Source organism: Lissotriton vulgaris, chromosome 1_1 (genome assembly GCF_964263255.1).
Source record: "Lissotriton vulgaris chromosome 1_1, aLisVul1.2, whole genome shotgun sequence".
NCBI classification, from domain to species: Eukaryota; Metazoa; Chordata; class Amphibia; order Caudata; family Salamandridae; genus Lissotriton; species Lissotriton vulgaris.
This window is the reverse complement of record NC_141685.1, coordinates 1,694,855,735-1,694,867,786: the sequence shown is the minus strand read 5'-3', so window position 1 is coordinate 1,694,867,786 and position 12,052 is coordinate 1,694,855,735. Positions and strand designations below refer to the sequence as shown.

Here is a 12,052-nt window from a genome sequence, read left to right as displayed (position 1 = left end):
GGTCAGACTAATTTGCATATAGCCAAGTTCTGAGCTGGGATGGTGCAGTGAGCTAAAAAACGGTGATGTATCAAGTCCTGATCTTTGGACTGGGTAAGAGTGGTCTGCTTAATTCAGACACTCTGTTCATCACCACCCCCTTTTCTGAATCATTTTTGTCCACCATAAGCGTGGAAGGGTATACTCAGATGTGAGTCCCTAGCTCATTGCACCATCAGGATTCAAGCAAGCCGGGCCGAAGACGGCTGAAATGCCAGAAACCGGTCCCCGGTAGCTTGTTTCCTTCCCAGTATAAGAATTGGCTTGATAGTTTGGTCTGCCCTGTTCCCATGATGCACTGGGCCAGGGTCAGACTAATTTGCATATAGCCAAGTTCTGAGCTGGGATGGTGCAGTGAGCTAAAAAACGGTGATGGATCAAGCCCTGATCTTTGGGCTGGGTAAGAGTGGTCTGCTTAATTCAGACACTCTGTTCATCACCACCCCCTTTTCTGAATCATTTTTGTCCACCATAAGCGTGGAAGGGTATACTCAGATGTGAGTCCCTAGCTCATTGCACCATCAGGATTCAAGCAAGCCGGGCCGAAGACGGCTGAAATGCCAGAAACCGGTCCCCGGTAGCTTGTTTCCTTCCCAGTATAAGAATTGGCTTGATAGTTTGGTCTGCCCTGTTCCCATGATGCACTGGGCCAGGGTCAGACTAATTTGCATATAGCCAAGTTCTGAGCTGGGATGGTGCAGTGAGCTAAAAAACTGTGATGGATCAAGCCCTGATCTTTGAACTGGGTAAGAGTGGTCTGCTTAATTCAGACACTCTGTTCATCACCACCCCCTTTTCTGAATCATCTTTCTTGAGTACTTTGGCTGGGTATGGGATCAGGGAGGTCAGTTGGTAATTTTTGAGGTTTATGGGGTCTGACTTCTGCGTGTTTCCATCTGTCTCGGAAGTTTGCTCTGTAGATGGAGGTTTTGAGGATGTTGGTGAGTTCCGTGCTGCTAGAGTTTGCCCCAAGGTTTAATAGGCGATGGGGGCAGGAATATGTGGGCGCTCCGAAGTGGATAGAAGAAATGATGGCTGTGGTGGTCTAGATGGTGAGTGGAGACCAGGCGGTCAGTGTATGGATGAAGTTCAATGGTTGGGTGTAGTTTAGGAAGGTGGGTTTGGGGTTAAAGTTGTTGTAGATTGCAGCAATTCTGCTGTGGAAGTAGTCTGAGAGGGTGTCGCAGAGTTCTTAGGATGGGTGGATGGTGTTCTCTTTGACTGTAGGTTTGGAGAATTCTTTGAATATTTCGAAGAATCCTTGGTGTGGTTGGCTGCGGTGTCGATTCAGGCAGTGATGGCTGCTTTCTTGGCTTCCTTGATGGGCTGGTGGTAGTCGTGAGGGCTGTTTTTACAGCCTCATTATTTGAAATAAGGCTGGTGTATATATGCCTGCACCCCTGAAATTTGCTCCCATTGCAGTTCCTTTTCTGTGTGCATGTAATGACACCAGATTATTGGTATGTGATATCACACCCTCTTAACGTGTGATGGCACTACACCCATATCATATGCAGTCTTCTGACCCCTGGCATGTTCTGGTGTAAGTGGTAATGAACACTGGGTATATGATGGAAGCATCCATGGCAAATGGAGGCTCCGCTCTTGACACAATTGGCAAAATACCTTGGAATGTAAAGGCTGTGCCATTTGATGACTTCGCCCAAATTATCAGAGGGTAGCTGTGGCATGCATGTAGTGTATGATCACTACAAACTGAGAATGCTGTAACACAGCCATGCAAAATCTACATCCCTGGGATGTGATGTCTGCACTCCTGGCATATAATGTCCGTCTCCTGTCTCGTGATGTCTGCCTTCCTTGAAAATGAAATGTCAGCACCTCTGCCATGCCTGCACCCCTGGTATCTGAGTGCAGTATGGTTGGTTCTTAATAAAGACAGATTTTCCATTGGTATATGATGACAGTTCCTTGGTGAACTTTGTGGACTATGATGACAGAATACAAATTAAATACATATACATACATATTGAACAGTAAACCAGGCATATATTGGCAGTATCCTGTTTTTGTGACCGTACACCTAGCTCAGGTTGGCTTCACCCCTGACATATAAAATTGAATTGTCCCAGGCATATGGAGCTGTACACCAGGCAAGTGAAGACACAAGACCTAGCATATGGCAGTCTTACCTGTGACATATGATGGATGCACCCCAGCATATGAAGGGTGTTGAACTAGGTATTTTATTAATTTAGCGCTTATTAATGGACTTCATTTTTTAAATCTGTTTTATGTTTTAATAATATAATTTCCTTAGATGTCATCAGAATTGAGGACTATTTAATATCACTCACTGTGATGCCCTCATGAATAGAGGAGTGGTCACAAGACTTGTGATCTTACTTCTTATCTTGTGGGATCTTGGTACGTTGTGCGTCTGTGTTTTTATTTGTTTTGCTAATTTATGAATGGTTAAGTTTTCTAGTAATAGCTGCATTTTGCTAATAATATGTTTTATTTGCCCAAGGTCACTCTGAGTGCGTGAGGCTCTTGATTAGTGTTGGTGCAAACCTGGAGGCCCACGACTGCCACATTGGAACCCCACTACATGTTGCTTGCGCGAGGGAGCATATAGATTGTGCCAAAATACTGTTGAATTCAGGTAGGGTCTATTTTTTTCTTGCTTACAATTGTTAGCTCTCTTTGACTGCTGTAGCTTCAGCTGCTTAATCTGTGAATATCTATATATTTATACTAATTCTTGAGCATTTTCCAGAATTTGCATTCAGGGTCGTTGACCACTCCTTTGATGCTCCCCATTTTTAGCATCTTTTCTCCTAATACAACTCTTTAACACTTACTCATATCCTGCTTCTGACTTAATTAAACACTATTCCTTCCCCTAAATGATTTCAAGCAAGTGGTCTAAGCGATTGTCTTGCGCTTGTCTTGCTGAGGTTAGACTACGGCAGTGCAACCCTCTGTGGCCTTCCCAAATACGCCCTGGCTCCACTAAGGGCTTCACTTAACACGGCTGCTAGACTGGTTACAGATACCAAGCGAAAGGATCATATATCCCCAGTCCTAAAATCCCTCAATTGGTTGCCCTTCAAAGCACAAATTCAATTAAAGATTGCTGTTCTTGCACACAAAGCCCTTCATCTCAACAATCTTACGTACCTTGCCCAAAAACTTAAACTATCAAGTCAAGTCAAGTCATAAAATTTATATAGCGCACTACATACCCAGAGGGTTTCAAGGCGCTTAGGAGGGGGAGGAGGATTATTTGTCAAATATCCACGTTTTAAGCTGCTTTCTGAACGCTAGGTGGTTCTGGGTGAGGCGCAGGTAAGCGGGGAGTGAGTTCCATGTTTTAGCAGCCAGGTATGAAAAGGATCTGCCTCCCATGGTGGTCTTGTTGATGCGAGGTACAGTGGCGAGGGCTTGGCTGGAAGACCGTAGTTGGCGGGGGGGGGGGTGTAGAAGGACAGTCGAGTGTTGAGGCAATCTGGTCCGATGTCGTAGAGTGATTTGTGTGCGTGGGTAAGCAGTCGGAAAGTGATCCTCTTATTGACGGGTAGCCAGTGGAGGTCTTTAAGGTGACCAGAGATGTGTTCGTTGCGTGGGATGTCTAATATGAGCCTGGCTGATGCGTTTTGGATTCGTTGGAGTTTCTTCTGGAGTTTTGCGGTAGTACCCGCGTAGAGGGTGTTTCCGTAGTCCAGTCGGCTCGTGACCAGAGCGTGGGTGACTGTTTTCCTTGTTTCGGAGGGGATCCAGCGAAATGTTTTTCTGAGCATGCGAAGAATGTTGAAGCAGGAAGAGGATACGGCGCTGACTTGTCTGTTCATCGAAAGTGAGGAATCCAGGATGACGCCCAGGTTCCGTGCGTGGTCTGTCGGGATGGGTGCTTTTCCGAGGGCTTCCGGCCACCAGGAGTCGGCCCATGCAGAGGGGGAAGTACCTAAGATGAGGACTTCTGTTTTGTCTGAGTTCAGTTTCAGACGGCTTTGTTTCATCCATTCGGCAACTTCTTTCATTCCTTCGTGTAGGTTAGTTTTGGCGGTGCTGGGGTCATTGGTGAGAGAAAGGATTAGTTGAGTGTCGTCCGCGTAGGAGATGATGTTGAGGTTGTGTTGGCGTGCGATGGCCGCGAGGGGGCTCATGTATACGTTGAAGAGGGTGGGACTGAGTGAGGATCCTTGAGGTACGCCGCAGATGACTTCAGAGGCCTCGGACTTGAATGGAGGAAGGCGGACTCTCTGGGTTCTTCCGGTGAGGAACGAGGTGATCCATTCAAGTGCTTTTCCTTGGATTCCGATGTTATTGAGGCGTTGTAGAAGGGTGCTGTGGCAGACTGTTATCGAATGCTGCAGAGAGGTCGAGGAGGATGAGGGCGACTGTGTCTCCATTGTCCAGTAGAGTTCGAATGTCGTCTGTTGCTGCGATGAGGGCGGTCTCAGTGCTATGTTTTGCTCGGAAGCCAGATAGTGAGGGGTCGAGGGATTTGTTGGCTTCGAGGAAAGCAGCGAGCTGGTTGTTGACGGCTTTCTCGATGACTTTGGCCGGGAATGGAAGAAGCGAGATGGGGCGGTAATTTTTGAGTTTGGTGGGGTCCGCTGTTGGTTTTTTCAGAAGGGCGGTGAGTTCAGCGTGTTTCCAGTCTTCTGGGAAGGTGGCGGAGTTGAAGGAGCAGTTGATGATGTCTCGGAGGTGCGGTGCGATGACGGAGTCTGCTTTGTTGAAGATGTGGTGAGGGCATGGGTCTGTGGGGGATCCTGAGTGGATGGAATTCATCAGGCGGATGGTGTCTTCAGTGGAGATTGGGTTCCAAGCGTTAAGGGTGTTCATGGGGGGAAGATGGTCAGCAGATGGTAGGGTGGGCTGGTTTCCGGGTTGGTTGTCAAAGCTGTTGTGGATGTCTGCAATCTTGTTGTGGAAAAAAGAGGCTAGGGAGTCGCAGAGGGTTTGAGAGGGTGTGATGTCGTTGGAGTTGGCCGAGGGATTGGAAAATTCCTTGACGATGTTGAAAAGTTCCTTGCTGTTGTGGGCGTTGTTGTCAAGTCGATCCTTGAATGCTGTTTTCTTGGCTTTTCGGATCAGTTGGTGGTGAGAGCGGGTGGCGCTTTTGAAGGCGTCCTTGGTGCTGGTGGTTGGGTCTTTTTTCCAGGCCTTTTCAAGGGAGCGACAGAGTTTCTTGGACTTCTTGAGATCATCGTTGAACCATGAGGCTTTCTTGCTGCCAGGTTTGCTTTGAAGTTTTTTCAGTGGAGCTAAGGTGTCGGCGGTGTTGGATAACCATAGGGTGAGGTTGGCGGCGGCTTCGTTGGCGTTGGAAGAGGGGGCTGGGGAGTTTCGAAGGAGCGATGCGGAGATTTGGTCCGTGGTGATTTTGTTCCAGTTTCTTTGCAGGGTAGGTTGGGAGTGGTTGATGGGTTTCGGCTTGTTGTAGATGAAGTGAACGCAGCTGTGGTCGGTCCAGAGGAGATCCGTAGTGTGGCTGAAGGAGACATGGTTGCTGGATGTGAAGATGGGGTCGAGTGTATGACCTGCGATGTGGGTGGGGGAAGTGACTAGTTGTTTAAGTCCGAGGTTGGCGAGGTTGTCCAAGAGGGTGGTGGTGTTGCGGTCGTTGGTCTTTTCAAGGTGAAAGTTGAGGTCTCCCAGAAGGATGTAATCTTTGGAGGGGAGCGCGTGTGGGGTGATGAAGTCCGTGATGTCTTCACTGAATTTAGCGCGGGGTCCTGGTGGTCTGTAGAGGAGAGTGCCTCTGAGTGTTGTTTTGGGATCGATGTGGATCTGGAAGTGAAGGTGTTCGGAGTTAGCGAGATTGACGTCAGAGCTGGTTGAGATGCGGATAGATTTCTTATGGACGATAGCGATTCCTCCTCCTGTGTGGCTGGTACGGTCTTTGCGGGTGATCTTATAGTCTTCAGGAATGGCAATTGTGATGTCTGGTGCGGAGGAAGCATTCATCCATGTTTCCGTAAGGAAGGCGATGTCCGGAGAAATGGTGTCTAGTAGATTCCATAGGTCAATGGCATGCCTGTGGATCGATCTGGTGTTGAGAAGGATGCATTGTAGGTGGTTGGGGTCGGGAATCTGTGGTGTGGTCGTAGCAGAGATGTTGTCGGTGCCGCTGAATTTGCAGGAGTAGCAGGAGAAAGGGCCATGGGTGTGTCCAGGAGCGGCTTGGACGCAGTTGGGGGCGCGATCGGGGTTAAGGGCTAGGAGGGTGGCGGCATCGTAGGTAATGCGGGGGGGCTGGGAGGGATGGGGGGCAGGGGGCCAGGCGCGGACGGGCGTAGACGGGCTTACCTTTGGCGCACCTTCCGCGTGGACGCTGCGCGTGGGGACATTGGCCATAAATGGATGGTGGAGGGGGGCGGAGCGTGGGAGGGTCAGCTGGGAGGCGGGGTCTGGGAGGAGACACGGGTGGAGGTAAACACACAGTGAAATGGCCGCCCGGTAACAAACTCGATACAATGTTGCCAAACAAATAATTAAAATGCTTCAAAGTGAAATCACTCAGCCGCTATGCAGAACGTGGCTGTATGCAAGATATATTGAATTAATGTGGGCGAGAACGATACCAGGCGCTGAATGGTGCGCTGTAGCGAGGAGGCAGGCTGCAGGAATCAGGTCAGGCAAAGCAGGCAGCAAGGAGAGCCTTCCGTCGCGAGAGCAGGGAGCAGGGGGAGCGACCGTGATGGAAGGAATCCAGACGGTCACAGGATAGGAGAGGATGGGGCTGGTGTAGTCGACAGTGTGTGGGAGGGTCAGCTGGGAGGCGGGGTCTGGGAGGAGACACGGGTGGAGGTAAACACACAGTGAAATGGCCGCCCGGTAACAAACTCGATACAATGTTGCCAAACAAATAATTAAAATGCTTCAAAGTGAAATCACTCAGCCGCTATGCAGAACGTGGCTGTATGCAAGATATATTGAATTAATGTGGGCGAGAACGATACCAGGCGCTGAATGGTGCGCTGTAGCGAGGAGGCAGGCTGCAGGAATCAGGTCAGGCAAAGCAGGCAGCAAGGAGAGCCTTCCGTCGCGAGAGCAGGGAGCAGGGGGAGCGACCGTGATGGAAGGAATCCAGACGGTCACAGGATAGGAGAGGACGGGGCTGGTGTAGTCGACAGTGTGTGGGAGGGTCAGCTGGGAGGCGGGGTCTGGGAGGAGACACGGGTGGAGGTAAACACACAGTGAAATGGCCGCCCGGTAACAAACTCGATACAATGTTGCCAAACAAATAATTAAAATGCTTCAAAGTGAAATCACTCAGCCGCTATGCAGAACGTGGCTGTATGCAAGATATATTGAATTAATGTGGGCGAGAACGATACCAGGCGCTGAATGGTGCGCTGTAGCGAGGAGGCAGGCTGCAGGAATCAGGTCAGGCAAAGCAGGCAGCAAGGAGAGCCTTCCGTCGCGAGAGCAGGGAGCAGGGGGAGCGACCGTGATGGAAGGAATCCAGACTATCCTGTGGTGTAAGAGTTTCAAGACGCTCCTTAACCCTCCTCCTGAAACCACTAATCCTTAATAAAAAGAGAAGTTGTCAACGACCCTTCTCCGGAGCTGCCCATAAGATTTGGAACTCTCTTCTACCGGAAGTTCGCAGAATCTCCTCATCGGCGGCGCTCAAAGTGGAAGCCAAAAGATTCCTATTGAACAAATTCGTACCCTAATAGAGTTAGACTCGTTGACATTGCTCCTATTGCCTTGGTTCTTCCATTTGCTACAGCTCCCCCTGTATACACTGTGTCTCATCCTTGCTGCCCACATACACCTGTTTATTGTATTACCCTCCTGGTTGTATTTTGCACTGTATTTTCTTTCTCTCCCTTCTTCGTAATGGATATTGTTATAGATATTTCTTTTGTCCTTCCTCCCATCATATTGTAAAGCGCTCTGTTATCCCTCAGGATCATGTTCGCGCTATATAAAACTTTATAAATAAATACATTTATATAAATGACCACTATTTAAGTAAATTGCTCTTCATTATGTTCAAAGCTTATCACTTTTCTCTTGTGCAACATAGACCTTTTCTACATCTAAGGTAACATTCAAAGGTTCAAACATTTTGGTCGATAGAAAAATGTTTTGCCAGTTTCTGTATGTTCTTGTTCCTAGTTTCCTGTACAGACCACTAGCTCACGTTTTAAAAATGAATGTTCGTGTGATCAAATGATCACAGTTGTAACGTGTCTATCTATACTACTATTATAAAGGAAGAACTTTGAAGCTTTTAGGCGGGTAAACTCGGGAACCACAGCGCCAATCCACACACCCGATACATCGTTGGAATCCTCAGGGTGTGCAGATGGACATAGGCTATATAAATTTTAAAAATACGTTATATTTAAATTTACATTTAAAAAAAAGTAGTCCCCTCGAAGTAGCGCCGGCTGCGACCTGCGTGCTGACGTCGTCTGGGAGCGCGAGGAGGAGCAGCGGACATGGGCCGGGGGAGGAGCACTGACGAGCGGCACACAGGCGGTGAGCAGCAGCAGAGCGGCGAGGAGCACTGAACTGAGGAGCGGCGGCTGAGCGGCGGACATGGCGTGGGGGAGGAGCACTGACAAGCCGCACACAGGCGGTGAGCAGCAGGGGACCTGCGGAGCGGCGAGGAGCACTGAACTGAGGAGCGGCGGCTGAGGTAAGGCTCCGGGGGACAATGTCGGGGCAGGCGGGGGTCAGGGTACGCGGGGGCGGGGAGTTACAACAAAAAGGCTCCGGGGGACAATGTCAGGGCAGGCGGGGGTTGGGACAGGCGGGGGACCCCTGGCATAATTGTGCTCAAGCTCCCAACTCCCGCCGGCCGCTCCATACTTTGTGAACTCCTACTCTTATACCTGCAACCTCTGCTCATCCTCGCCTCCCTGAAAACAGAGCGCCAGAGCCCCACTTACCCAGAAAGCTCCCCAGTGCCTCAGGCGCTGCTGCTGGCCACCACTGCAACACTGGGCCTCTGGCATAATTGTGTGAGGCAAGCCTCCGGAGGACAATGTCAGGGCAGGCGGGGGTCGGGGCAGCCGGGGGACGGGGCGGACGGGGGCCCGGGCTGATGGCCAATGTCGGGGCAGGCGGGGGTCGTGGAAGCCTGATTGCTCCCGGACAAGGTCGGGACGGGCTGATAGTTCTTAATAAGGGGCCAATTTCTCATTGGCTCCTACCGACCCACAACAAAGAGTTTGCATTGTGTTATAGCTGGACCCTTTCTCTTGCAGCACAGCTAAAGCTGTATCTTAAATGGTAATTTCTCTGTTCATATCAGGAGGTCAGCATACAGCAACCTTGTAAATTTCAGCCCCTCCCGCTCCTCAAGTAGTCGCATTTCAACATGGCTCGCACTTCAATTTCGAGCTTCACAACCTTTGCAAATGTCGTGCTTTGCTTACTTAATTTCCCTATAAAAATTGTTATTTTTACTTTTATCCTTTTCTGCCTGTACTTTTGTTCTGTTATACTCTGTATTTCTGCCTACCCATGTCAACCTGTCTTTAATTCCTCTTATAGGCTCTTTTGTCTCTGTCCCATAGCTTCCGTTTGTGACTCATTGGGTACCTCATATTGCATAGATGCCAACATTTTAGAAGAGAAAAGTGAGAGATTTTTAAAAAAAAAGAGAAAGAAAATCAGGAGAATGTATTTTCCGCATTGACTTCTATTGGGTGCCTAAATCTGCTAACTATCATGTATGGGATTTGGAAGTCTGCTGCTGCAGGATCTGATATTAGAAACGCAAATATACTTTTTTTTCTTACCAGTCAGGAGCACGGAGAAAGCGCTATGTCAGACAAAAAAAGCGTGAAGCTAGTGTTGTGCAGCGGCCTAGTGTAGCAGTTACTGCAGCTCTGCCAAGTACCACACATCAGGTGTTAGACTAACGCATTTCAGTGTGGTGGTCTGCATCACCGCACTGAAATGCAAAGTCATGCGTATTAGCTCCTCTGCTGTCAAGGAGGAGCGCTAGTAATCATGTACCATTAGCGTAAAAAACGTGCGTTTCTGCTGTGAACCGAATAAGTTAATTCATCAGCTAGTTGGACATGTTTCCAGACGTGCAAGAAGTAGTGTACAAATGGTCAATCCACTACTCTTCTACATAGGGTTGCAGGCACATTACATCACCAGAATGCAACAAGTAGGGGGGGGAAATATTGACTACCCACACAGTGTATTGTCCTTGTACTTGGAACTGAAGTGAAGGTGGCCAGTCTCAGTCGCCTACTTGTGGGACTGCATAGCTACATGTGGCAGAATGATGGGACAAAAAGTCTGTTGTCGTGTTCCTTGGGCTTGTGACATCTGAGGCGCAGACGAAGTCGGGGTCTCATGCAGAAGTAAGGGGCTTATCTTCCTGTGTTGTTAGTAATAGTCTTAGTGACGGCATGTAACTAAGAATAAAGACACTGACGCACAATAGGAAGGTCTGCACAATCCCACTGCCAAATGGTGTGGCTTTCCATAGCTGGGTGTGTTGTGCAGGCTTGTAGCATGTGCCACACAGAAGCGCAAGTCTCAAAAAACACACAACCGCAAAAAAATAGCTCCTGACCTAGTGTTCAAAGCCTTGATTTAATATGTTGCAAAGGAGCTTTGTTATATATGTGTGATTCTAAGTATATTTACTTAGATACGAGTCTGATAAATTTAACATTAATTTCTTACACTTTGCAGCAATTAGAGTTTCTCGTGCTCAAATGGGTGTAATTTCTGATATTTATGTTTTCCTCGTCTTCGTAGCTTGATTTTGCTTGCGAAAAAGTGTCAATTCTAGTTGTCAAAATGTTACTCATAATTACTCTGACATTATGAAAATGTCACAGATAACAATCGGAAACCTTGGCAGCTAGGTTACCGGCAGTGCATACTCCGAGATTGAATTACACAAGACCAGGCCCTGTCAGCTGAAGCCCGCAGAGAAATCCGGTTTTTGCAAACAGGAGTCAGGAGGTGGGAGACTAGCTTTGAAATCGGTAGTATCCCACCGGAATCAGTAGGGTTGGCATGTATGATATTGACTCTCTAGCCATCGTTGTATTCTACAGTGGCTCCTTACTACAGTATTTAAATCTATTCATGTTAGTGCCCTCTAAATCTCTCGCCACATGTCCCCTTATATGTTCTCAACTGTTATGATCTCGTTGACTTATAGTTTTTAGTGGTCTCCTCTTGCATGCCATGTGTTAAATATCATTTTTGTTTGTTTTCACTTTAAGTTTCTAAGCTGTGGAATCCCTCTGTCTACTCTGTCTCTAATTTGCACTTCTTTGGTCCTGTCACACTGATTGTATTTAAGTTTTGTTCAGTGCTTTGGTTAAAGTGTTATATCAGTCTAGTAGTATTATTTGAAATCAAATGACAGTCCATTATCTGGAACTTAATATAGCAATGACTGAATTCGTTTTTGGTGACTCACTTTCCGATTTCCACTTCAAGATTTAGAAACATTGGGCCAGTAAACAAAATGCAAATTATTCACTTAATTTTTCACTGTCACTGAGGCTAAATGATTGTGGCATGCAATATTGGCCAATCACTATAATAAGTCTCTCTAAGTCAATTCCTGTTTTGATCAGTAGCACTATATTTTCTATATCTTGCATAGACATAATGTGTTGATTAGTGGCCTTTGGCGAGTCTCATACTGTGTCATGTGTGTTTCATGTGTCCAATCCTGCGTGTGGAAGAGCTTTAAATAAGTTAATTTACATAAGGAATTATGGGAGGTATTATAGGAAAAGAATTAGCCTTAAAAGAATGGTTAGCTACCAGGGTTACCAAGAGCAGAGTGAGTCAGAGTAGGTGTGTGCCGGTGTGCATGTTAGTTGTTGAGAACTGCAATAAGGCCGCTGTTTGCAGAGAATCAGACAAGCCACTTGTTTGTCGGCCTGGGAAGAAGCTAACAAAATATCTGCTCCGTGAAGTAAGGTTGATACAAGTGCTGGTAAGGTAATGGATTCCTTTATGACTCCTTTCCGTGCGTCATTATATTTGTTCTGCCCTACCTTTTGGAAATTAGTCTATTGGGTCTTGT

At 47.7% G+C, this 12,052-nt stretch overlaps 1 protein-coding gene across 1 annotated transcript in view; it reads left to right on the top strand.

The window, feature by feature from the left end:
- Nucleotides 1-12,052, top strand: part of ASB13 (ankyrin repeat and SOCS box containing 13) — a 187,442-nt gene that overhangs the window by 133,155 nt on the left and 42,235 nt on the right. The window contains exon 4 of the mRNA XM_086918935.1: nt 2,531-2,665. Coding sequence (XP_086775061.1) covers nt 2,531-2,665 — 135 coding nt within the window. The remainder of the gene's footprint in view (nt 1-2,530; nt 2,666-12,052) is intronic.